At 39.2% G+C, this 27,328-nt stretch overlaps 1 protein-coding gene across 1 annotated transcript in view; it reads left to right on the top strand.

Annotated features, from left to right (window-relative positions):
- The window catches only part of LOC139744580 (uncharacterized), a 48,295-nt gene that overhangs the window by 5,257 nt on the left and 15,710 nt on the right, over positions 1-27,328 (top strand). The window contains exons 3-26 of the mRNA XM_071655014.1: positions 719-895; positions 3,420-3,598; positions 5,832-6,074; positions 6,495-6,714; positions 8,210-8,344; positions 9,180-9,306; positions 9,934-10,078; positions 10,424-10,540; positions 12,570-12,842; positions 13,465-13,618; positions 13,973-14,119; positions 14,567-14,684; positions 16,240-16,390; positions 17,519-17,647; positions 18,067-18,321; positions 18,818-18,977; positions 19,960-20,087; positions 21,080-21,349; positions 21,974-22,105; positions 22,958-23,134; positions 24,247-24,432; positions 25,133-25,300; positions 26,143-26,280; positions 27,102-27,262. Of these exons, the coding sequence (XP_071511115.1) occupies positions 719-895; positions 3,420-3,598; positions 5,832-6,074; positions 6,495-6,714; positions 8,210-8,344; positions 9,180-9,306; positions 9,934-10,078; positions 10,424-10,540; positions 12,570-12,842; positions 13,465-13,618; positions 13,973-14,119; positions 14,567-14,684; positions 16,240-16,390; positions 17,519-17,647; positions 18,067-18,321; positions 18,818-18,977; positions 19,960-20,087; positions 21,080-21,349; positions 21,974-22,105; positions 22,958-23,134; positions 24,247-24,432; positions 25,133-25,300; positions 26,143-26,280; positions 27,102-27,262 (4,090 nt within the window). The remainder of the gene's footprint in view (positions 1-718; positions 896-3,419; positions 3,599-5,831; positions 6,075-6,494; positions 6,715-8,209; positions 8,345-9,179; positions 9,307-9,933; positions 10,079-10,423; positions 10,541-12,569; positions 12,843-13,464; positions 13,619-13,972; positions 14,120-14,566; positions 14,685-16,239; positions 16,391-17,518; positions 17,648-18,066; positions 18,322-18,817; positions 18,978-19,959; positions 20,088-21,079; positions 21,350-21,973; positions 22,106-22,957; positions 23,135-24,246; positions 24,433-25,132; positions 25,301-26,142; positions 26,281-27,101; positions 27,263-27,328) is intronic.

Genomic DNA, 27,328 nt, shown 5'->3' with positions numbered 1-27,328 from the left:
GATATGTCCGTAAAATGGATAAACTGTACCACATCCTGTAAGTAGTTCGGCTGAATTGCACTCCGCTTCCTTCATCAAGATAAATGAGATCGTTCGAAATCCAGAGGCGGATCCAGGAATTCCGCAACGGGGGGGGGGGGGGGATATATCTGTGTCACTTCCAGGTTTAATCACCCGACAAGCCAAAAAAAAAAATACCTTAACCAGTTGTTAACAGGTATTTTATCGTACCACTTCCGGGTTTCATCAGCTGACAAAAAAAGGGGCTTTACCGCAATTTTCATTTTTGTTTGTTTCTTTTATTTGAAAAATATTAAAGGGGCGCCCCCTCCTTGATCAGAAACTGGCAATCCCTTTATTTTGTGTGTGTTCAGTGTTCGAGATTCCTATGTATAGTTCGTGAAGTCCATATGAATATAGCTTCTTAGAGGTTACAACAGTAACGGTCAATGGCATAAATGGGGGGGGGGGGGGGGCAAACATATCGTCCCCCCCCCTGTTTCCCGAGATGTGAAAATTTTTCTTGTTTTTTTTTTTAATAGAAAACGGTCCAAATATTTCACCTAATGTGTGCACCAGATTGTTACATTTCAAATGTGAAAATACAAAGTGTCCTTCCCACACTCTCCCCCGCAGTACACTTTTTAGATTGACAGATTTCCTAATATTGCATTAAAAAAAGTGAAAGCGGTGTAATCTTATCATATTCTCTCTGCAGCCATGTTGCGAAGGAAACGAGGAGCCAGAACTGCGGGGGTACGATTGATTCCGGGTCAGGTGTCATCCGTTCCCCTGGATTTCCTGGTCCATATCCGCCTTCATCATCTTGTGAATGGATCATCCAAACTTTGGACAGATTTCGGGTTCGCCTGCGGTTCGATACCCTTGATTGCCTGTGAGTGAAAACCATTATAAGTCTAGTACCAGTACATAACAAGTGAAAGTGTCATCTGTATTCAAGTTACCCTGATAAATACTGGCGATATACAATATACATCAAATTCATTGTATAAATGACATAACGGAAAAGACTGGAATGACCGAAACAAACTTACGATTATGATGACTGTACATATTGCTGTACATACAATACAATATAAATCCTTAGCTACATGCGTTGTGTGTCAAACATGCACACAAGATTTTATCTCTTTATTTCATGAAAACTACAGCGTCATACTAGTAAATCATCATTTTGCATACATCTGTATAGGGCACTGTGGCATAATGAATAAAACTCTTCATGATACTAAAAACTTTCATCGGCTGGGGATGATGAATAATTAAATGACTGAGCTTCAACCAACCTTGAATTGTAGAGGGCAAGCTTTCGTCCTCTCCTGAGGACTTTCTCAAGCCTTATGCGGTGGAGTGTTGTCTTGCTGCCGTTGCCTGTCTTTATTAATCACTGGACCATAGATTGGTGAGAGGGTATAGCCCGAGTCTCTGTTGAGAGCTGGATTGACCCTTCTGATCCAAAGTGCTTCCTTTATTTTTCTTTTCAACCAGTTGCTTTCAAAGTCAATGATACGCGCCTCATCCCATTCATTGTTGTGTCCTGTGTTGTAAGAGTGCTAAGCTATCGCCGAGTGTGATGGATTGTTTAGTCTCAGTGCCCTTTTGTGTTCCTTGAGTCTCTCGTTCAAGGTTCTGCTGGTTTCCCCGATGTAACAATCATGGCAATCAGCACAAGTGATCTTATATATACAATGCCTGACCTTATTTGCCTTGGGACTTTGTCTTTAGCATGGACAAGTCTACTTCTCAGGGTATTAAAGCTCTTGAATGCAATATCAACGTTCTTGTTGTGGAATGCTCTTTTCAGACGGGAGGATATGGTGTTTACGAAGGGGATGACTGCCCTATTGCTAGTCTCCTTTCTTTCCTTTGTGGGTGACTTAGTTCTTGTTTTGTCCTTGGCTTTTTGTCTCATCCAAGCTGGGTATCCACATGCTGCAAGGGCCTTGTCAATATGGTGGAATTCACTCTGTAGTCAACGGTACCGAGACCATATTGACGAATTCACTAAGTACATCAATAGTATAGACCAACACATTGAATTCACTGTTGAGCAAGAAGTTCAATGGTCACTGAATTTCCTAGACACAAAGGTCTCTGTCAACCACGACCATTCAGTTTCTATCACTGTGTACAGGAAACCAACCCACACTGACTCCTATTTGAACTTCGATTCGGATCATCCACTTAACACAAAGGAGGGAGTTGCTAGATCTTTGTACTTGAGAGCTCGAAATGTAACCTCTGACAATGATGCACTACAGAGTGAATTCCACCATATTGACAAGGCCCTTGCAGCATGTGGATACCCAGCTTGGATGAGACAAAAAGCCAAGGACAAAACAAGAACTAAGTCACCCACAAAGGAAAGAAAGGAGACTAGCAATAGGGTAGTCCTCCCCTTCGTAAACACCATATCCTCCCGTCTGAAAAGAGCATTCCACAACAAGGACGTTGATATTGCATTCAAGAGCTCTAATACCCTGAGAAGTAGACTAGTCCATGCTAAAGACAAAGTCCCAAGGCAAATAAGGTCAGGCATTGTATATAAGATCACTTGTGCTGATTGCCATGATTGTTACATCGGGGAAACCAGCAGAACCTTGAACGAGAGACTCAAGGAACACAAAAGGGCACTGAGACTAAACAATCCATCACACTCGGCGATAACTGAGCACTCTTACAACACAGGACACAACATTGAATGGGATGAGGCGCGTATCATTGACTTTGAAAGCAACTGGTTGAAAAGAAAAATAAAGGAAGCACTTTGGATCAGAAGGGTCAATTCAGCTCTCAACAGAGACTCGGGCTATACCCTCTCACCAATCTATGGTCCAGTGATTAATAAAGACAGGCAACGGCAGCAAGACAACACTCCACCGCATAAGGCTTGAGAAAGTCCTCAGGAGAGGACGAAAGCTTGCCCTCTACAATTCAAGGTTGGTTGAAGCTCAGTCATTTAATTAAAACTCTTCATTTTCGATAAAAGCACACGCTCCCTTCCTCCCTGCTCATCACTTTTCCTGCATAGCTCGTTTGTTTGTTTCTTTTTCTTCAGTGGATTACATTGGGGCAGTTTTGCTCTGGAGTTTAGATGACTTTGGAATTTAAAGGATCAATGAAGCAAAGACAGATCATGATTGAGATTATTTAATAGCGTCACGACATATATTAGTCCGGAGATGTGGAGAAAGTTGATCATAGTATTACGTATTACGTATAACTTGAAAAGTCAAGCCAAAGAACTCACCTTCCCTTTGCGTGCATTCTAAAAGTTATTTTGGAGGAGTAGGGGACTTCTGATAATCCACATAAAAGCAGCACTTTCGAATATTTCTGAATAGTGTGTCACACAAATTGTTGGTTTCATGGAATTGTTCTTATGTCCTGAACAACAGAGGTTCCTCTTTGGAGATCTTCGATGGCCTTGGATCTATCGGCACGCATCGAATCGGCGAATACTGCAACACACAGCCACCTAGTTCATTAGATTCCAATGGCAGGTTTCTGACCATCAAATTCACTGCTAGTCAATCTCAAACCAACAGAGCTGGGTTTGATATCTCATTCCTGTCAAGTAAGTTTGTATGTTGTTATGTAAAGGCTTTCACTGATTTTACTCTCGGTAGAGATCGACACCACCCTACTGGAAAGAACACAGCATCCCACAGTACGTTAACGCTCGAAATTAACAGTGTGAAGATTATATCACACTGTGGTGTGGATTTCACAGATTAATGCTTTGTCTCACACAGTGAATTGATAACTCACATTGTGTTTACTCTGTCAAAATGCTCGACTTTAATAGTGTGAAAAGATTTCCACACTGTGTCCACACTGTGTTCACACTGTGTCCACACTGTGTTCACACTGCGTTCACAGTGTTTCTCCCACTGTGGTACACTGTATTCTTTCCAGCAGCGCAATGGCAAAATGTCATCAATCTACATTTGGATATGAAAAGCTAAAGTCATTGCGATTGCATATCTGGGTTTTCTTTCTTTTCACTTTCATACAAAATTGACGAAAAAAATGGGGAAATAAGGGTTTGAGTACTCATCACTCAATTTAATGCTAATGTGTATGTAGTAGCGGCTCAAGTGAAATATCTATAATGCGATGTGATTTTATCAAAATACTTCGAGTTCACTATTTTTGTATTTTTGTTCTGTGATGGACGCTGGAATCAGCTAACATACCACGAATTGGATGGTTGGTCGTTGTCTTTATTAGCACACGGAGGAGAATGATTTTCTTTCAGGTGCATCTTTGGTGTAACGAGCATCTTCCGCAACTTGTATTCAGGCGATCCCGTCACACGCCTAGCTCTCACTCCCTGATGGGGCAAAGCTTATGCGCTATTTCGATGTCACAGTCAATGTGAAATTTTCCCTATGTGTGCGTCTTAATTGCGTTTTTCTTTTAAATACTAATATAGGATATCAGCTGATTTCTATACATTAAACCAAAGAGAGGACAGCAATTACAGTGATTTATTAGACAGAATATGAAAGTTTGCAAATTCAAAACATTCATGTTTGTTATGTTAGTCTGCAAATCAAACACGGTCATTTGCAGTGCATGTGCGTTCAGCATATACAGGCCCTGCTGGTGAAAGAGACTGTCCTCTCCCAGGTACAGTAAAGCTTAGTTTGGTTTCGTTTAGTTTATTTCTGTAATTCTTTTTTCTTTCTCATGGATATAAAGTAACGAAGTATGCAAGGAAAGCACAGCGGATACAAATCAAAATATAGGAATTGTCAATTTCGTACTCTGCTTTCCCTAAAACATAGGCCGACAGCACAGCAGCAATATTGGATATACTAATTTACAATAAAAAAGATAAGTAAACGAGGATGAAAATAATACAGGAGACCGCTATCATAAGTGGAGATAATGGATGGTGCCAATCATTTCATACCATATCACTTTATGCTGTTACATTATATTGTAACGATATGAAATCCGTAAAACCTTCCAGCCGATATTTTGTTCATCAGCATGCAGGTAAAAGCTGGCAAAGCTGATAGTAAAATGACCCCACAAGTTAACTTTAGAATCCTAACATGGACGGATGTTTTCTGATTCCCTATCTGATAATGAAATGACACCCAAAGTGAACATTAGAATCATGGTATGGAGGGATGTTTTCTGGTTCCCTATATCAAGATTCATAGGCATATTCCTTCCTTCACCTGTGATATTGGCACTACGCGATTTTGGCTGGTTACCAGTTTCTTTTGGCTCCAGCGAGTATCGTCGAATTTCGAGGTTGATTTTCGTGTGTGTAAGCCTTGATGATTTTTTTTTTCTCTGAGCTAATTGCACACAAGTTGGATACTGATGAAATAAAAAAAAAAATCATTTTGTGTGCGTTTGCGATTTTTTTGGCTGGTTACCAGTTTCATTTGGCTCCAGCGAGTATCGTGGAATTTCGAGGTTGACTTTCGTGTGTGTGTGTGTGTGTGTGTGTGTGTTATAAGCCTTGATGATTTTTATTTCTTTTCTCTGAGCTAATTGCACACAAGTTGGATACTGGTGAAATTTAAAAAACAAAAATCATTTTGTGCGTGTTTGTGTGTGTTGATTTTCTATGTACACAGTAATGCCAGAGTGAGAAAGAGATCTGTGGCGCTTGCCATTAGTAACATCAGGGAGTTGTTTTGACCTCTATCTCGACACTACATCAAACATTATACAATGTACCTGCAGCAGGTATATTTGCCATATTGTTACATCATGCAGTTATGCAGACTGGCTACAACAGTCCATGATGGTATTCAGTTAAAATTACTTTTGCCTCTTTGCAGTTGATGACGTAGTTGGCTCCAGAGTCCTGTGGTCGGAGGTGAATGCTGCAACGGGTCTTGCCCGTATCAACAGCCTCGGGACCGATCCGACGGAGCTCATCCAACCCGACGGCACGGTAATACCATCTGTGTCTACCACGTTCTTCTACAGGGTGCCCAGAGGAAACTGGACCTCTGTCAACATCAACTATGGGAAGCACGAAGTCTTGTGGCACGCGGAAAACCTTGGGATCATAATCACAGGTAGGGCCCTAAATAGGGTTCTGGGACAGGGACAAGCTCTTTTATTCTTGTTTAATCTCTCGTTTTTGCGAATCCGTGCAAGAAGAATCATATCATGCTGCTGTCTCACCCTGGGACAATTTCAGTGTGATAGTGCACGCCAGCTTGGGCTCGGACCTTTAGACGCTTTAATAAAAGACCTAAAAGACCTAAAAGAAATTGTTGTCTTACAAATTTTATCTTTAGGCCTTAAAGTATAAAGCCTAATTTGATTATTGTTCATCAACGTAGGTAAACCATTAAAAAAATAAGAGACATAATTATGACTTCAATTTCATTAACTCTTGTCCGAGTATCATGAATTTACTCTTCTCATGAAAGTCGACGTAAACATATGAAGTGGAATTCCTCTCATACCTTATTTTGCTACATCGCTTAAAGGCACACTGGGAAGGACCAGCAATGCAGCCCGCGCGTATTTCGCATGGACGTCACGAGCGGTGTATGGGATTGCCACTGATTGGTTAACGGGCAACGTGTACTGGACGGACGCGGCATACGATTGGATCATAGTGTGTAGCGCGGACGGTGCAAAGATGACAATTGTAATCGACGATGATCTAGACTTGCCGACAGGAATCGCGCTTCATCCGTCTCGTGGGTAATGTACCTGGCGTTTCTTGAATTTTTTAAAGCTGTATCTATGACATAATAGATTTATCAGTCGTGTATTTTCAATTTCATCAGTTAAAACGATAACTAGAGGGTAAATACCAACGGCGTAAATCCGTACTGAGGAGTGGGGGGGGGGGGGGGGGGGAATGATTGGCGATAGTCACCATCACCACGATTACAAGCCCATAACCGGACCGCCGGGGGGGGGGGGGGAGGGGGGAAGCTTGCCCCCCCCCCCCCCCCACGCACACACTGTACAGGGATCAAATGTCCCACTCTTTTCCATGCAAAGTGGGAGGGAAGTGGCAGCAGCCCTACAGACTGTGTTGCATCAAGGAGGTGGGAAGAGCACCTCCCTGGGTTGCATGCAGCTGGTTGCCATCTGGTTGTGTGGCTACTCTAGTAGTTCAACATCCGAAGCATACATTACGGTCGATATTGCTCTACATGCATTGGCGTGCGAGAGAAGTACGCGAGCGCTGCTAGCACTGTTCAGCAGTATGCTCTCGTCACGAGGCGGGCGTGCGAACGTCATGGCTCATGCATTACAGTATGTAGCCTATAACCTAGGTGGGGATGCAGCTGGTCTAATGCGACGAGACTAAGAACAGTGGATGCGCGCGAATACACCGCCTATGATCCAGTTGTTTGTCGTTGTTTTCTTTTTTTTTTAAATTGGTGGCAGTCTTCTTACACGGAAAAAAAAAACTGCCACCGATCGTGGCGCCTAGCGGACGCGGTAGATGTGTCCACTGTTCGTAGTCTCGCCGCATCAGATGTATCGCTTGGCAAAGACAATTACCTCGCTGCATCATACGTTTAAAATATTTCTCCGCCTAGATTATAGGCTATGCAATAATCCATCATGCTGAAATCAATTTCGCCACATTTCTTTTTTTTTTTTTGTTCCTACATCTTTTTCATGGGAGAATTTCAGGGGGGATATTTGTACAGGCCATCCCCCTCCTTCAAAAGTGGGGGGGGGGGGGGATATATAACCCCCCCCATATGTATCCCCCCCCCCCCCCCCGGGATTTACGCCCATGGTAAATACGTTGTAATGGGGTGCTAACTCTCGTTTTAGTTGAGGCCGACATTGCTGTTTCTCGATGTCCCCTGTTAGTACATATGCCATTCACACTAGATGTTACAGCTCAACATTTAAAAATTAAGGTTCTTTGATGCATGATCGAAATGTTGTCTTTATTTACTCCCATGATTTTTATCAGTATGGGAAATTTTGACCTTTTTTTCTCTTCATTAAAATCTTTATCTTTGTATTTGCCAGTCTAACACTGATGAATTTCTACCTGACACAAAATTTCTGAATCGATCGCAAAAGGTTTCCGATGATAATTATATTTAATGATATTCTAACCTGTGTGCATTTAACTAAAATCTGTTTACAAGGTCAGCAAGAGAAGACTTCGCTGGGCTTTCTCTAAATTCTGACCAGCATATTTTTGTTGTTTTGCACGCAGACTTATGTTCTGGGCTGACGCTGGCTCACAGCCTAAATTGGAACGAAGTACGCTAGCCGGCGATAACCGGATTGAACTGGTTACGACTGACATTCACCGCCCTTATGGGATCTCCATTGACCACGACACAAATCTGTACGTTCGTTAAAATATTACCTTTGAGAATTTTGCCCATTGCCCATTGGACACCAGGCATATGATATCGTAAAATAGCAATTGAAAATGCTTCATTCCAAACAAGACATTAAGATGATTAAAATATGTCAATTTGATCAAAGCAAGTCAAAAGACCTTATATCATCATTTGAATTGAAAAGGCATTTAAATTTATACTCAATATTCTTACCAAATACATTACCACATGATGCTTCACAGCAATACATAATTATACATGCATTTTCTCTAAGAAACGAAATCATTGCAAGTTTGCTTCTTAAACGTTAGTGAATAATGAAATATATTATGCTTCCTTCATTAATTGTATATTCTGGGATTAAAAAAAAAACCTCCCATACTTTTGATTCAACTGTGTTACATTGTTGATCCGTCACACTTCTCGTGAACGCGTGGCCATATTTTCTATTTGTTTTGTTAGGAATTTGCACGGGAGATGTATCATTGGGCATTCATGTTTTTTTAATTCCAGCTACCGCGGGCCGCATGTTGGTTTGTCATGAAAAAAACCCCGCTCTCATTGCAATATTCTGACTTTCAAACACAAGACAAATATATCCCCACACATTTCTTAAGTCTAAAGAAATTATAGATACTGTATCTGATAATTCAGAATGGTCCGGGGTGCATTCACGTCAAAATGAAGATTTTCGGTTTTAGTTTGTTTTAATTGGTAATTTACTTTTATGAAGAATAAGTAAAAGTATTAAAAAGTATCATCTCTATCAACCATTACAAATAGAATGGAAGTTCATGTATTTAAAACCATCTTACCCTGAACGTCACCTTCACACAGCGTCTACTGGGTTGATGCTGACCCGTCTAATAACCGCGTGGAAGTGTGTGACTTCGATGGACAGAACCGCCGACGACTGCTCGAGACGAATGGAGACAATCGCTTCCATGGCGTCGCCTTGTTTGAGGTAATAAGCCAGACCTATACACTGACAACACCCATGCGTAAAAGGGCGCTCTCCACCAACGGTAGAAGCCTGTCCTTCAGAGAGAAATAAAGACATGAATAAAGGAGACATATTGCGATTGAAGAATATACATGCACGTTACTAACAGCAATGGTATAACAAATGTATAACATTGGCATTCATGGGCTATCAATTTGAATTTTGCCGTATACAAAAACAAGCGTTTGGTAAAGTCGGTATTTCATTGGTATGGAGACTAGATGACGACCTGGTGGCAACTCGAGCCTCGCTGGTTGCGGAGACGTCCCTGCGACTTCTCCGGGACGTCTCCTAGAACTCCGGGGAGTGGCGCGAGAATCCAACATGTTCGATTTGCGGAGACTATTTCCATTCTCCCTGGCCACGAAGACATTTCCATCACATACTTAAGAGAAAAACATGGGTAAAAATCTTTCCTTCATTCATAATGACAATTAGTATCACACGAACATACATAGAATTCAGGATATTTCATGGTGCCCTAATGTGGCATCGTTGCTCTCATGAACTATTGTTAGTACATGTTTGAGAAGAATACTGAACTACCACCATGATAAAATTCTTTCATTTATTTTTTTTCCAACGCAGGATTACATCTATGTGACCGGAAAAGCTCGAAACTCCTTGTACATCATAAATAAGAACACCGGTAATAACCTTGTTACAATCAACCTCGAAGCCACGCCCTACGGAGTCGCAATCTATGACCCGGATGTACAACCTCCCCAGTACTGTAAGTTGGTCATACATTTGGCTGTACACACTATTTTCATCTCCTGAAAGAATATCAATAACTGCCATAAATGATAGCATAATGTGTCAAAGAAGCATAATTTACATCCTACGATAGTGTTTATGGTGTGTCACCTTCTAACGATAATACATTCTCTCGTAACGTAGACTAAACATTAAAGATGAATGAAAACATCCAACAACCAATATTTCTATTGCCAACTTGAAAGCGACAGTGGAATGAAACCAAGAAAGATGGAGAAGCAGTGCTAAATTTACCTGATGTGCTTAGTAATACAATCAAAGATTATCTTGAACACGTACCGTTTCCTTTCCTATCCCGTAGCCCCATGTAGTAGTAATCCATGTGGTTTCATGTGCGTTGGAGGCGGACCTAATGGATACAGCTGTCTATGTGAGAACGGACGTCTACTCTCAGCGGACGGACACACGTGCGCGAAGGGTAAGGGCGAGTTCTAGCCAGGAAAGCAAAACAGAAAAAGAAAAGTAAACGAGGAGAAGTCATGAAATATGATGCCGATAGTGATATTTGTGTTAGTGATTCTTTTGATGACGATGATTCGTAAACATAGGTAAAGGTGACTCGATCACAGCTAGTGGTCTTTATCCTTTGCAGGAACATTTTTCATGGGCATATGTGACCCTGCATCACAAAACCAACAAAAGTCGCAAGTCATGAATTTTGTAGTTTAGAGCATATTCTGAAAGAACAGACTTTAGGTTTTAAGTGATATATTACTCAATTCAAATGGATTCTCCTAACCTATCCCAATACTGGAAAGAAAGCACACACCCTGGAAAGTGTGAACTGAGAAAAGAGGCTCTGAAGTACAGGGTCTATTTAAGCGCTTAATCTTTACCAAGCCGTGCTAGCTGTGCGATGAAAGGAAGAAAAAACAAGATGTTACCCAGCAGAGCAACAGCAATGAAGGGATTATCAGATTAAGCTGAAATTGAATATGCTTTATCAACACATTCTGCAAGATGATTAATGCCAACTTTCAACGCAGGAGCAACATGTTTTCCAAAGGTATAGGAGTTGAAAGTAAAGAGTATGGACAGGTCTTTTTTAAAAATGAAAAGAGGACTCTATGAGAAACGTCTAATCACACCATTCCATCAAAAATGTTCGAGAAAAACTGCTTAAAGCACAACTTCCTGTTCGTTTTATGATCCCAACCTTTAATATGAAATAGAAGACTTGTTCTTTCAGAAAATATGAAAAACTCAAGATTGGCTGTGTTGACCCATTTCACTTATTTTGAGTCTTAATACATAATTAGTGCATGCGACTTTATGTCGGTTTTTTGATGTACGGTTACATAATTATGTTTGTGACTCTAATTGATGCAACTTGTACACTCAAATATTACGCTTACCATAAATAACACTATAAACTAGATGGTCTACGGTATCACCATGTAGCTGATTCGAGGCAAAAGATTGTACAACGTATAAGTTTGATTATATTGCAAATGTATCTCCGGTAGCGAGGGCACATAGGAATGCATAGCAAAAGTGGTAGGTGGGTGACACCCTCCACTTTTCAGTTGAACATATCATCGTGAAATATAAGTACATCATAATAAATTCATGATCATTACATGACACGATAATAAAAGGATAAAATGATGTAGAATAAGTGTAAAAGTGGAATGTGGATAAAATCCATTCTTCATTTGATCGGTCCGTGACACATTCAAGGTATATACACTTTCAATCTTTTCATCTTCAGCACATATATCTTAGCATGAATATTTATTCATCAGTCGTTTTGCTGTTCAAAGGAAAAAAGTTGAAACATTTCTTATTTGAATTTGTGTAGGGTATACAGGAGGGGTAGTAATACAAATAATTATATCGATAAAGGTAATAAATAATGATGGCAATAATGATAATAATTATGGTCTTCTTTATCCAGGGAAGCCTCTTCGGTAATGATTTATTTCTTTAGATGGTCATGCCATTGTTAAAACCCTAACGTTGCCAGGTATGCCATGGCAGTTGCCGAAGAGAGTTACACTGCATTTGCCGAAAACCATATATCAACTGCATCTACGGGTATACTGACACTGTCTTTGTCGTTGAAACAGGTGTATTCCCATATTGACAATCAAGCAGATGAGATATTGATAAACCTTATAAACACAGAGCTAGATGGGATCTGGAGATTGAAACAAGTGTATAATATAAGCCGGCATATTAGTTGCCAATGACAACGATTCTTCACAGAAGTATTTTTGCTAGATTATTATTTTTTTTTGAAAAGAGAGAAAAACCTGCTTGGAGGAAATGGATACACACACTGTGATCCTAGAAAAAGGAATGGAAAGAGAAAGGTTCTTATAAATTATAATAGCGCATATATACGACTCTGAAGAAAACAGAATAGGAGAGGTGACTCAAAGGAATTCAAATGCCAGGTTAATGATTTAAAATCTAAACTTTTTTGTTGTGATTTCTTAATGTAGAGGGCACCATCGACCCGCCACAACTCTTTGTGGCATCTCAAACGAAGCTGTGTCGCTATCCTGTCAACTTCCCCAATGTGAGAATCGGTTCTGGCACCAACTTCAACGTGTCCTGCTTTCTCAGTGGGCAGCAGCACGTTGTTGCCATGGCAGTGGATTTGGAAGAGGGCTTCGTGTTCTTCAGTGATGTTAGAAGCAAGGGCCTATCTAAAGGAACTTTGCGACAGGGTGCTCCAGTGAGAGCTATTACTGGTGGAATTAAGTCAGTCGAAGGTATGTTCAGCTGAACGCGGAATTTCTGGAAGAACGATACATTTGGTGCTTAAAGTGTATTTTGCTCGTCACGATCATTCATTATGAACCGTTAGTCACTTTGGTGTAGCAGTTCCCGCTTCACAACCCTGATAACGCGTGAAGGGTAAGTGCTCCAGTCCATAGTATATTGAAGCATTGTTTTATAGTTATTATTTTGTACTCTGTTCATACACTGGTTTATCATTCCAGCCCTATGACAGCCTATATGCAAGGTTTGCAAAGCATCTCTTTGTGTGACAATTATTCTATTATGTTCTCTTGGTGAGTGTCCGATTCTTAGACTAATTGTTAATGTCTTTATCATCACGTTCGGCTTGAACTTCACGCCTAGTCAGTATTATATATTGCATCTACAGCAATCAACTAAATTGTGTGTGAGAATTATTTGACGATGTTATTTCTGATTGGTTATTACGTTTGCTTTATCATGTTATTGCTTATTGACACGATTTCCATCTACTATCTCTTAAAATATAAGCCTTGCTGCTGTCAGTCGATTTCGTTCCGTCGCAAAAATTTGTTGTGAGCGTAGAGTCTTAAGCTGTTGATCTATTCTCCTTGTGTATTGGAAACCAATTAGGTGTGGCAGTTGATTGGTCGACCAAACACGTGTATTGGACAGACAACCCCCGTGGTACAATCGAAGTCTCCAAGTACGACGGATCACACAGGACAACTCTGCTCCAAGACGATGTGACCAAGCCGCGGAGTATCGCTATCGATCCAGAGAGAAAGTGAGTTATGAGAACAGTCACTTTTATATTTCTAAAACTTCAATTTTTTTCTTTATTTTTTAAGTAAAGTTAACTGAGGTATTCGTGTTGTTTACAGACTGCCAAATATATTTACTGATTCATTGATAGGTTTCATTACCATTTTGACATGCATGCCTATTAGTTATCATTTTTGTATCAATCTATAGCAAGTCGTATAAATAAAGGTATTAATGTTTTACTGTCAGTATCAATATAATCAAGACATATCAGACCTAGATGTACATACTTACATAATGAATCGTAACTTGAAGTACTTTAAGTGAAGTACGTGCACCTGATTGTGTCTCTGCATATGACATATTTCCATAACAGACTGATGTTCTGGACAGAGTTCGGCCCTCCGGCACAGATTGAGCGAGCCGGTCTTGATGGGTCAGGTCGAGTTGTCCTGCTTTCTTCTCTCATCGGTCTTCCGCTGTTCAGGCCAGGTGGACTCGCCATCGACTACGACAAGCAAAGGTACAAAAAGAATATTTCAACCCCTAAATCATATGCATTCAGTGACTGCAGAAAGAAAAAGAGAATATAATTAAGTGAAGTTTGAAAAGATCTGGAAACCCTGATAAAAAGTAATGAATTTTAAAGTCTGGGCTAAATCCGCGCGCCGTCATTGGATAGGAAGGCTACAACAATGGTGCCGAGATTGTTATAATAATGATACGAAGACATTAAAAGAGGATTCAGAAATTCCTATTTTTGTCTAATGAGAAGTATGCATTCTCTCAGCCTGTTACTGACAACATGAATTATATCAAGGGTATAATGTAGGAACTAAAACAAATTTTCGGTATTGACGAGATTTTGCTATTTCCATATATGTCGTAAAACATGTGAATACTTCTTTTTTATTATTCATGAGACTCTAGGACATCGTCAAATAAAGACGTTATTTTGTTTGATTGTTAGATTGTACTACGGAGATCTGCTAATGGGTACAATCAGTAGTATGGACTACAATGGAAACAACCGAAGACAAATTCTCAGGAAACCGGGAGCCATCTTCTTTGACATCGCATTGTATAAGGTGATTACTGTTACCATTTTGGTTATTATCTGCCATAGTAATTTCCTCATCTTTGAACATCGTTACTCGTCGGTTCGCTCTATTTTCCTTCCCATTCATTTGAATGTCGGATATGATATATCACAATGATAAGTCTAATTTGAATAATTTATGTGTTTACATATTCAAGGAAGCTTTTATGTATTGCTATTTCGGCGTGTGTGTAATATGATGATATTCTATCTTGTATATCAAGCGTTTTAACAAGAAAGTTTTCACATTTTTCGATGCCACTTCTCTAACAAAATCCCCAATCAAGCCGGTTGCGCTGGTTATGAACGTTAATGATTACTACATGTATTCTATTGGTATATGCTTCACCGAACCATAACTGCTAGTACTGCCGTGTACTATACTGCTACTATACTTCTGAACACCGCCACTTCCACTACTACTACTACTTTGTACTATTACTACTACTTCTACTACTACTACTACTACTACTACTTTGTACTACTACTACTACTACTACCCCTGCTACTACTTCTATTACTACAACTGCTGCTGCTGCTGCTATTTCTTTTATATAATAGGCCTACTACTACTACTACTGCTACTGCTTCTACTATACTACTAGTATTTCTACCTCAACATACTGTTACTATTGACTATTAAAGGTCCTGTTTACCTCTGGGAGCACTGGTTTTAAAAATGTTCAAGATATCACTTTTGATGCATACGTGTAGGGGTGTTGTGTCACAAAACATCCTACCATACAAAATTTTCGCAATAACGAAAAGCCTAAAATATTATGGAGATACCAGTATTTTTCTCAAGAAACCATACCTTTAGACGGTTTACTCTGGAAACATTTTTATCATAACTATTGTTCACATTTTGTGTATATAACGATGCTATACATTGATTATACAGATTCTAATTTGTACTGTGGTTGTTTCTATCCCTAACTCACATTTTAGAACAATTTTAAAGCACTAATGCTGGGTTTTTGTTTCAATTGTAAATAGTAAATCATGCCTTTAAAACCATACACTGATATTGTCTTGTTCTTCATGAGTGGGATGTTTGAAGTTTTCATAGTCAGAAACGTAGACAAAGTCAGAAAGATTAATTGTATCTGTTTGCAAAATAATAATAGTAATAATAATATTATGTTATTATTCATTATGAAGAAACATTCCCGATCGATGAACATATAGTTCATCGATCTGTGAAATAATAGTTTCCTGATACTTGGTGTATACGGTGAGTGGATTGATTAGCCGTTAGTTTCCGTGAGATATCATCTGATAATTGCCAAATACTCTAGTTCAAAGGCATCATTATTTTATTGATTTGTTCATAGATCGATGCATAGATGCGTAAGGATAATGATTCAAATTTAAACTATAGATAATGCAAAATGTTATCGACTGTCTTGCGGTCACATTTACTTTTTTATGCCTGTAATTTCTTATGTAATACCTTGATGGCATGATAAACATTACCGCAGTGATGAGTAATGTTGTATTGATCAAGATTGCAGTGTTTCCGATTCATGTTGTTCGAATTCCAGGACTTCGTTCTGTGGACGGAGCTAGGGAGAGGTAACGGAATATATGCAGCTAACCGCGAAACAGGAGAAACGGTACAGAATTACCTCAAACGAGACGAGGCGGTCTTCGGTATAACCATGTACGCTAATTCGAGGCAAAAGATGATACAACGTAAGTTTGATCATATTGCAAGTTTGATAACTTCGTCTAGCAGCCTTTCACTCACAAAGGCGTTTAACGCTTTGACTCCTGAAATCGTGATACTACACTGTAAAAACATCGGTGTTAGATTTAACACCACGGGTGTTAAATGTAACACCGATCAAACTTCAATAAAGGACCACACCCACAGGTGTTAAAAAATGCACTGTGATGGTGTTGAAAAGTGTTCACCTGACACTTCGTGGTGTTAATTTGACACTGTACCTGGTGTTATTTTGACACTGTACTGGTGTTAATTCAAAAATGACACCACATGGTGTTGATTTGATATTTGTTGGTGTTAATACCAATGGTTTAACACCCGTTCAGCTTCAATAAGAGACCACACCAGCTGGTGTTACTTTGGTGTAAATTTATTTTCACATTTTTTCAAAAATCTAGTATTTTAATGTAAAATTCTTGATCGTCTTGTTTAAATTAAAAATCAACAAGAAGTGCAGTTACTAAGAAACTCTTCAAAAAACAGTTTAAAATTTGGAAATGACACCCGGGGGTGTTAATTTAACACCATAAATGAGCACCGAAAATTTAACACCAGCTCGGTGTTCACTATTTAACACCGGACTTTTTGCAGTGTATGTGCGTATACGTTTTTCACTTACATCGTGATGTATTATGACCGTCCGACACGGTGATTATTACCTGACACTAGATAGCACAGAGTGTCAGGTGATTAGGTTTAGGTCTATGCTATTTGAATATTTATCTGATTCGGCCACCGTGCTTCCTAGTTGGTTGTCGATGTATTTTTTTTTTACCTGATTGTCAATAAAATTCTAGGAAGGTATATGTCTACTAGTCCTCATAATACAATGTAGGCCTACCATTCAGAAATTGAAACAAAATAATTATATTATGTAGCATTGACGTAATAACTACAAAACATTATGCAATGATAATACATGAAATGATTGATGGTTACAAATGTGACGATAATGATTTCATTCATGATACAAATTATAGATAATCAAATGAATATCCAGCTAATGACCTCTGTGAAAACATCCACGATTTGCCATGAATGGATGACAATTATAATCACAATGTTTTTGCTTCGTAATTTCCCCCGTTAAACAGATCCATGTCGCTTCAGAAATGGAGGATGTGATCAGCTTTGTCTTAACTCGCCATCGAGCAGCAAAGGCTACGTGTGCAAGTGTTCACTGGGCTACCACCTAGACGTCAATGGGAAGTCATGTTTATCAGGTGCGCCTCGGGGTAGAGCCGTTTGTTTGAGAGTGTTGTTCTGTCCGGCGTAAGATAACTGCGAACTAAATATGATTGATTAGACGTATGTATCATGTGTGTGTGTGTGTGTGTGTGTGTGTGCGTTTGCGTGTGTGTGCTCGCGGGGCCTCTAAAACTTGGTGTCGGGCCACCAAATTTATCTTTTTGGTAGCCCGATCGAGCAATTAAGATTCAAAACGAACTGTTACTTTTGCCTTAATTTCGGGTCACTAAAATATCAGATCAAAATATTTAGTGGTCCGAAAGCTCCACCAGACAAAGCAGTGTTGAGCCCTGCATAGTATTGGATGTAGCTGTTTAGTATTATATAAGGCCTGCCTAAGTATGTATGTTTTAATGGACAGTCACATTATATTCATTTGCTCCTCTTGCTGTAGATATCGCCGACATGCCTGAGGATAACTTCTTCTTGATTACGGACTCGTATCGACGGGCTATTTTCCAAGTCGATATGTCCGACCCGAATTTTGAACCAGAAGCTTTGAGGCTGACCTCAATCCAGAATCCAATAGCTGTGACCTTTGACCCGGTAGACAGACTGGTGTATTGGACCGATGTGGCTGCCAAGACAATAAGCCGTGGCTCATTGGACGGTCAGCGCCAGGAAGTCATTCTATCCGCCGAAGTGCAACGTGAGTGTTTGTGAACTATTTCCTTCCACACAACTTCCATTTCCATTTGTCTTTTTTTCCTCCTCCCCTCTCTTGTTTAGAGCTTTGATTTTTCTCTGTCAATATTCTTCGAGAATTTATAAATACAGCTCGAGCTGACGCATGTTTTTTTTTCATCTAACTCATTCCTTAAAAGTAAAATCATCTATTATCTATTGTTATAACCGTTATTCAGTTTAAATGGATCATCTACGTGCAATACTGGTAAATTTTGTGATTTCCTGAAGTTGTGTATAATGTACATAGATCTTGAAGTTTCTTTTGTCGCATTTAGGTAGGCTTATATAAACCTAATATGGCTTTAAAAAAATATCCGAAAATTCAGGAGGAAAGAAAATCAACCGCTGTGTTGCGTATAAGAAACACTTCGTTATGTTATGTGCAGTTATACATAATTCTTAAATGATTCCTTTAAAAGTGTAAAACCATTTTCTGATGTGTCACATTTCACATCCAGATCCTGATGGGATTGCTGTAGACTCTAGCTCCAGACTACTGTACTGGACCGACTTTGAGTTGCAGACTCTTTCAGTGTCCCGTTTGGATGGTTCAGATCACAAAACATTAATACGCGGCTTGGGAAAGCCTAGAGCGCTTGTGCTTCATCCTGCAAAAGGGTAGGTATACATTAGCCAATTTTGGTATCTGTTTGTGTCAGCATGGAATGTGTAAACAGGACAAGGATAATATCTTAGACACTTTGCAACTGGAATATACAAGGCCCCTTTAAATTTGCGAGTATTTTATCAGATTGATAACAGTATATTCAGAGACGAAATGTCTTTGAAACAAATATGATTTTGCCGGAGTCTGTATTCAGTAGAGACAAGAAAATTGAAAGTCACATCACTCAAGAGCTATCTACTATTGACAAAGAAATGGGGGCAAATATTTCATTTAAAATGTCTAATTCATATCAGATAAGTCCTTAAAATGGTAAACGTCATGTGTCCTTTGGGTATAGTTTCACACTATTATGCGTGTAATGTATGCTAGTAGATCCTGCGCTTGAAACTAAAGACAGGCGTTTCCACCTCCCCCTTCTTGCCCATACACATACCTCCAAACGCTTGACTATACAGTATAAAACATGTTCGTTATTCTTTTCTTTTCTTTGAAAGGGAGCGTATACTTTTGGTTGTGACCTAACTTCCGGTTTGTTTCTAATATTTTCTGTCAGATAATGAGAAATCTTTCATGAAATAATATGAGAGAACATGCAATTCCAAGAGGGATTCAAAGTTTATTTGATGAAAATCGGTTTTAAAATGGCTGAGATATCCGAAAACAAGAGCATTCCTAATAAAAAAAGCGGGATCGCCTTGTTTTACTTTGTTTTTGGATGTCTTAGTGATTCCAAAATCGATTTTCATGTGATAAGCTTTGAATTCCTCTTAAATTGGTATGCTCTGTACTATTTCATAAGTGGCTTCTTGGTATCTCACAAAGAGTTAAAATCCCAATTCTCATCTCCTCCAATACTATACAATCCCTTTAACTTCTGACTCGTGGTTTAGGAGTGTGTACTAGTACCAATTTCATTTATGGAGTATTGTTTTATTCCCGATTGGTTTGCTGTCTTTGTTCTATTCTTTGTAGAACTATGTTTTGGACTGACTGGGGGTCCAATCCGTCCATCGAACGCGCCTACATGGATGGCTCCTCGCGGAGGGTGATAATCTCGGGTGGTCTCCGCTGGCCCAACGGCCTGGCTATCGACTATCAAGGTGAGCCAAAGTGTGACTGGACTGGACATGACTTCATACAGTAACTTAGCAGAACTAAACAACCAAAACACCAACATAACCAGAAAAACACGAGCAACTTTTATGATAAATTGAAATCTGTTATTGTAAATAAGAGAAACAATGCCATGACACCTTCCCACAACACATGTGTAGTTCATCCCAGTACAGCTTAATGGAACTGCAAGAGGGATTACCTCATTAAGTATCAGTCTTAAGCAACAATACTGCCACCAAAATGTCTCAGCAACTCCCAATAAGTTTTTAGTATATTGTAGACTACTCTAGAATATTAAATTCATAATAATTTTGGACATGAATTAACTTGACTGCCCCAAAACATTGATTTGAAATTAATAATCATCTCTTTATTTGACAAAAATTGAACATACGACTTTCAGATCTGAGTTACTACAGTTTATTTCAAGTTCAGCGTGATGTGTGATGAGGTAAATTAAAACTTTGTTCAATTGAATTGATTTCAGCCGCTTTTACGATATATAATCTGCCTAAACTGACATAATATGGTGAAACTGACAATGCTGAGAGTGATACATTGTTTCCATAGCGTGGCGTAAAATCAACATGCAAATGTTGAAATGTTGAAACATGAGCTGAACACATTGAGTTGATGTACAGGGGGAGGGGGTCCGAATATTTCCTCTCTTCTGAGAAAAATGCTTCTTGCCATTTCAGAATTTCATGACGTATTTGTTACTTGATATCTATAATTGACATTTATTATTTATCATTTATTATTTATCATTATTTGAGTACATATTGCATTGCTTGCGTCAAGTCGGTGCTGTAATGCAATTTTATATGAAATCAACAAATAATCAGAAATAAAGATAAGCTTAAATTCATTGAATGGATACATATCAGTTGTTTAAGTCCACCTTTGGTCTACCTTAAAAATATAGTTGTCAAATTGTTCACGATAGTGTGACTGAATGCATCCGTGTTCCCTATAGCTGAACGCCTCTTCTGGGTCGACGCCGGTCTCGACAAGATGGAAACTGCAGACTTCAACGGACGAAGTCGTCGTCAGCTTGTCGACTTCGGTCGAGACGTGCATGGCTTCGGTGTGGTTGTCGTTGGCGACTTCATCTACTGGGCGGATTGGACAGAACAGAGCATTCTGAGGGCAGAAAAAGCAACCGGTAGAAACAACCGTACCATAGGACCCAGCGACTACATCAGACCAAATGGCCTATTTGCTGTCACAAGCAACCCGGAAAACGGTAAAGCAATTTCCCTTCCCTTATTAACCTTTCATCGTAGTCCTGTTGTATCACAGAAGCATTCTTACCACAATATGATAGTTGGCAACTGTATTACAGTGTAACCATTGTGCCTTGAATATGTAAATGACGAAAGCATAACAAATTACTATACCTACTTTGTCACATACCAGCATACTTTATATAGAAAGTAAATGTATACCTATATAGAGAGAAGATTATTTTCCATGAATTGTATTGTCCAGATACGCTTAAATTCTTTCGAATTTCAAATGTCTTGGTCATATTGTGTGTGTTTTAGCGTTAGCTCTATACGCTGTGATGTGATAAGGTTTATAAATACACTCGAAAGAATGAGCAGAAAGTAATTATCCCATCGTTGGGCAAACGTGTTCGACCAAAGCAATACCTTCTTCGACTTTATGCGTTATAGTATAGTAGTCAAATGGGAAAACTGTGTCGTCCTATAAGTGATGAAAGAGAAACTAAGATGGTATATCAATATGTATGTCTTGGATTATGATATCACACGTCGCATAAAATGCATATAACGCGTCTGATGCGTCCCTTCTTTCTACATGTTAGTTCTCATAATTCTAACCAGTGATTTATGTGATTTTATAGAGTTTACAAACTGTATCCTCGGTAATGGCGGGTGTTCACCAAGTAGCCTCTGCCTACCTAGTGGTATCTCAGACAACAAGTGTGTATGCGCCGATGGATTCCACCTGGGACTAGATGGAGGCTGCCAGCTAGGTATGTCTTAAGAAATAACAATGGCGATATCTTGATTGGATATTCACCAGCAGTGCTGTCCCCATGATCTTTTAATCTCATGAAAGCACGTCATGAGCATGCAATGGCCAGGAGAATCGGATTAATAGCGGACTGGCAATAGTGAAAAATTACGAATTGTTGTAGAAAGTGGGAATAATATCTATTACTTTTCAGGGGAAAGAGTCTGTATGGAGTGGTTCATCAAAACTAGCCCGTTATGAGCATTTTACACATGAACTATCAATATCTAATTGAACCAGAATTAATGAGATGTCTTGAATCATTCCTCAGCTGTTATACCAACCAACTGTTCTGCCATATTTTACCAGATTCCTTGTTTGAGTACAGATATGATGAATGACAACGTGATTAGTTCAGCCGAATTCGTTGTTGTTGTTTTTTAGTAACCACAAAACGATATTTCCGATAGATGGCATGTTGCTGGTTGAGGTTAAAATGCTAAAACATTGTCATTTCTCAACTTGTTCACTTTAATATCTTTTATTGCAAAAGTTGAGAAAGCGTTTATGATGCTGACTGTGGTACATAATATATTACGTTATAGCACATCATTTTTTTAGAATAACACGATGGCATGTCATACACTTATTATTCTGGTGCGCACTGGAATAAGCCACGTCGTCCATTATCTTTTGAATTCTGTAAGTGATGACAAAAATGAATCTTAGATTGAACCTGGGAACATCTTAAACGTGGCATGTTGGAAGGTAGGTTTAATCTTTTCATTATTAGTTTTGTGTTGAATAGACGCAGGGAAATTGATGCCCACGTGTGAAATGCGTCTTATATTTTGATTTTTATACTTTATAGACGCACTGATTGAGTGTCCCAGAGCCTTCCCGTCGGGACGAGTGACCGAAGGGTGTGACGTCAGACCTGGCAGCGTCTGTGACATCGAGTGCGAACAGAACAAGGTGGCCACCGTGGACGTGGTACGATGTCTTGGGTCAGGAGCCTGGGATGTCGACGTAGACTCACTTTGTAAAGGTATGACTTCAGCTCAGATCTCCTCCTGTTACTGCTTATTTCAAGGACACCATTAGTTCCATTATAGTGCTGTAATACCAAAAAAGATATTCCAACTATGGAGGGCTACTATTTCATCATTGTCATTTATGGAGAGCTAAATTTTAGTTGTGAGGAAAGGGGAACTCTTCTTTTTTCCATTAATCCTAATTATATTGACAAATGTCATGCATGACTGAGCGCATCAACTTTAAAGACAACCATGACAAATTGCACTTTTTCCGAGTTTGAGTGTCACATAATTATGAAGCAACAATGAATAATTCGCTGGATGAGATCTCTTAATGAAAGTTGTCAAATCAAGAGGTCACCCTACATGACTGCAGGTTTGTGTTTAGGGTTTCTTCTCACCTTTAATGGTCCATTACCTCCAACATGGCCACGCTGTCGATAATTTGGTCACTCCCACAAAGACTAACCCATTACCCGTTCTTCTGTTTTCATATTCAAGTCATGGTTTGTCGCTGCGAGCTATGTGTTGAATATGAACAGAGAAAAATTTATTATGTGAGTTGGCCTTTTTAGGACTGACCAAGTTTTCGGACAGGTAGCCATGTTAAAGGTTATGGACCATAAAATGTTAGAAGAAACCCTAAACACAAACTCTAACCACAAACCTACATTCGTACAGCTGGCCTAATTTGGCCACTTTCAGTGACAGATCTCATTCATTCAGTGACACATTCATTGTTCCTGAATGTGACACTCAAACTTGGAAAAAGTACAGTTTGTCATTGTTGTTATTAAAGTTCATATGCTGAGTCATGCATGACATTTGTCATAGCGCCCAAAGTTGGATTACCTTTTTTTTTACACGCACTGTAAAGTGACAATCATTTTGATAATAATGATAATTAATCCAATCTTGTTTCATTATGGACTTTATGGAAATGAAAATTGAGGAGCTGTTGAGTTTTACCACTGTTTTTTTTTATAATATTATTACTATCATTTTTTATTCCACATGAAAGAAGAGGGGGAAAGTGACAATTAACTCATTGAACCAATTAAACCCAACTTTGCGTCTAATAAACCAGTGTTTCCATTTCTCTTGTCCGTTTCTGTCAACACAGAACCAGAATGCGAGGCACTTGTCACACCGGACCACGCGATTGCTGGACCCTGTTCGCCTCCGTTCACCGCAGGCACGCTCTGCACCCACGAATGCGAGCCAGGCTATAGGAGAACGGGCGGGAGCGGGAGGCGAATCTGCGAACCATCCGTAGGTTGGCTGGGGATTCAGCTGACGTGCGAAGAAGGTAGAGAAATGAGAAGCGTAGCATCAGAACAACGCTTTGAAATACGTCTGAAATATCTGTTTTAAAAAATATAAAATGTGTGTTGATACACTACATACCAATACTACAGTCATTTACGTGTACAAATGATTATACCAAGAAATCATAAAGCAGAGACAGAGAAAAATTATATGTTTTATGAAAAGTAAAACCGTCTTCTCGTGCGTAAGGGAAACTGGGATGTCATCAATAATCTTTATTGTACACTGGTATAAGCCAACTTTGTTCCCCTTGTACCATGGTTACTGATATCTTTATAGTATGACAAAGAGAGGGAGAAAACATAACCTGACTTAGAGTCGCAGAAAAGTGGAAGTAAGAGGCAATATTGTTGTTACTCGTGATCACATGTACGTTTTCTTTGAAATTGTCAAAAATATGTTCTGTTAATGTATTGTATATTATTTTCTTTGTTTATTCAATGGAAATGGAAATAAAGTTGAACCTGAACTTAAATATAAGCTGACGCAAAACCTTTTCCCTCACACAATATTACTATAAAGCAGTGAACCCGGTTAACAGCCAATCGTAAAAAGTGTTGAGAAAAATATCGTTGTATGAAAATGCTACAAATAGCATATACAGCTTTAAACGGCTGGTCGTTGTATGCTACCAACGGACTTTAAATTTCGTCCATGTTCATCACAATTCCCATCGTCAGTCGCTCAAGTTCAAGAACCAGGAGGCAGTTGCAATGTAGACATGGAGTTCCTAGACCGACCTGTCAGTCAGCAGAGCTTTGAAAATGATTTGATCCAGCTGGACTGTGTGGTGAGCGACCCTAACGCCGAAATAGCGTGGTACAAAGATGATCGCAGATTACGATCAGGTGATCACAAGTTGTAATTCAATTAATATGTTGTCATAAAAATTGAAATCATGTTCTCCTTAAGTTTCCTCTTTACTGGGTTTGAAAGTCGTAAAATTATCTTCAATTGGTTGTCATTGTCTTTTTGCTTTGGGTAGTACAATTTTACTGCATTTCGTCCAGTTACCTTAAATACTTTTTATCTCTTTACCTTTTTCTTCTCGATATGAAATCTTTATGAAACTTCTATCTTCTTTTGTCATTCTCTTTTCTCTCTCCGCTTTTGTACGTCACATTTGCCCAACTATTTCTCTTCTCTGAGATAATCAAACATTTTTTTCTTTCTAAATTAGACTATTGCCGGTTCAATTATTTGATAGCATGTTTACGAGGTTTATTGATTGCTTTACTGATGTATTCACATAGCAATCCCCAGCGTTTCTTCGAGTCCAGCTTGATCTGATGAATGTATTTAAATGTAATGACTAATTCACCATGCAGAAACGAGACAATGTGGAATTTAAGACAAATGTATTTTAACCTCTGTATCTCTTTCGACATTTGCTATCTCTGTGCATTATGTCTCGATAATTCTTAGCAATTCTACACATTTACCTAAATTGACATTTTCAGTCCGATGAACATCGATGTGGCGTGTGGACGTAGAGCATGAGGCCTACCAATGTTTAGTGAATAAAAATCCCCGTCCCATCCAATGCCATCATATTTCAGTAACGACAATGGATTACAGTGTTTCAAAGAACTTAAGTTATATTCCAATCATATTTAGATTCATCATCTTGGGGGAATATCTTATTGTATTCAAAGCAACTAATTTTCATGTAAATTATTGTCTACTTTAGGCAGCGTTCCGGGCATTTTCGTCCAATCAACCAACGACCTCCTCATCATACCCGCATTCGAATTGACACACGAAGGCCAGTATGCATGCGTGGCCTTGGTGGATGGCAACGAATGTCTCAGAGCTGATCTGAGCATCAGTAAGTTTACTTTTATTCTTATTAGGCCGTGCTCACTCGCAGGAACGAAAAAAAAAATGTGTCTTGAAATTTCACCATTGGTAATCAAACTATTACGTCTTTATTGATTGCGGTTCAGTTTGGTGAATATACCTGAGAAGAAGTAGAAAAAGAGAAATTCAAGAAGATTTTGCAGACGACACTGGAGGATGCAACATGAACCGAGATACTGCAGCTACGCCTCCCTGCAAATACATGTAGTCCTGTTGGCAGAAGGTGGTCTGCTGTACCAGCGAGTGGACTTGAGTATCCATGAGAGAGGGAATTCGATTGGATAACTTGATGTCGAAATCGAGTGTGATACCCCCTAAATTGCGTTTCCTTTCTGAAATCTATAAAGCGTTAATGTGAAGCGATAGATCAAGGTATGCTTTTTCGTAGAAAATGTAACATCATTCCTGGAGGAATGAATCAGAAATACTGCTGGGGGGGGGATAGATAAACAAGGATATTACATTTTCATGATTTGCGTCCTTATATCGTTTAGGAACGTCAACTTGTGAAGAAATACCACTAGTAGAAGTATTGATACGAAATAAAATTCAACGGTAACCCTACGTTTCTTTATTGCCTTGCAAACATACCAATTAGTGTGCATCATTCAACCAATATTAGTGATAATGTTCAATCCAAGTACTCTTGCGCTTCCCCTTATCCAATAAGGATGATTTTTACAGAAATGTAACAGCCTATCACGGAAAAAAATCTTAGGCAGAGAAATGACTTGCAAAATTTAAAAGCGAGTACATGCATGTTCGGTTCTTCCTTCCTGTACCTTCTAGCTTACGACATGCTTGGCTTTTTCGCCCAAGCACCCGAAGATGCCTTCGCTGAAGAAGGCGAACAACATCTGTTTGAATGCAGCCCTGAAGATCGAACGTATGACGTCACGTGGTTCAAAGATGACGAAAGAATCCCCATCGGAGATGCTGATGCCATACAGGTTAGACCTGTATAATTTGTTTCCTTTTTTTTTTTTTGAATAAAGTTGGGTCCAAGACCCCTGTAA

The sequence above is a fragment of the Diadema antillarum genome, unplaced genomic scaffold (genome assembly GCF_040938485.1).
Source record: "Diadema antillarum isolate AM-2024a unplaced genomic scaffold, OU_Dant_1.0 seq00001189_RagTag, whole genome shotgun sequence".
NCBI lineage: Eukaryota > Metazoa > Echinodermata > Echinoidea > Diadematoida > Diadematidae > Diadema > Diadema antillarum.
Note: the sequence above shows the minus strand (reverse complement) of the source record. Positions and strands in the feature narration are given on the sequence as shown.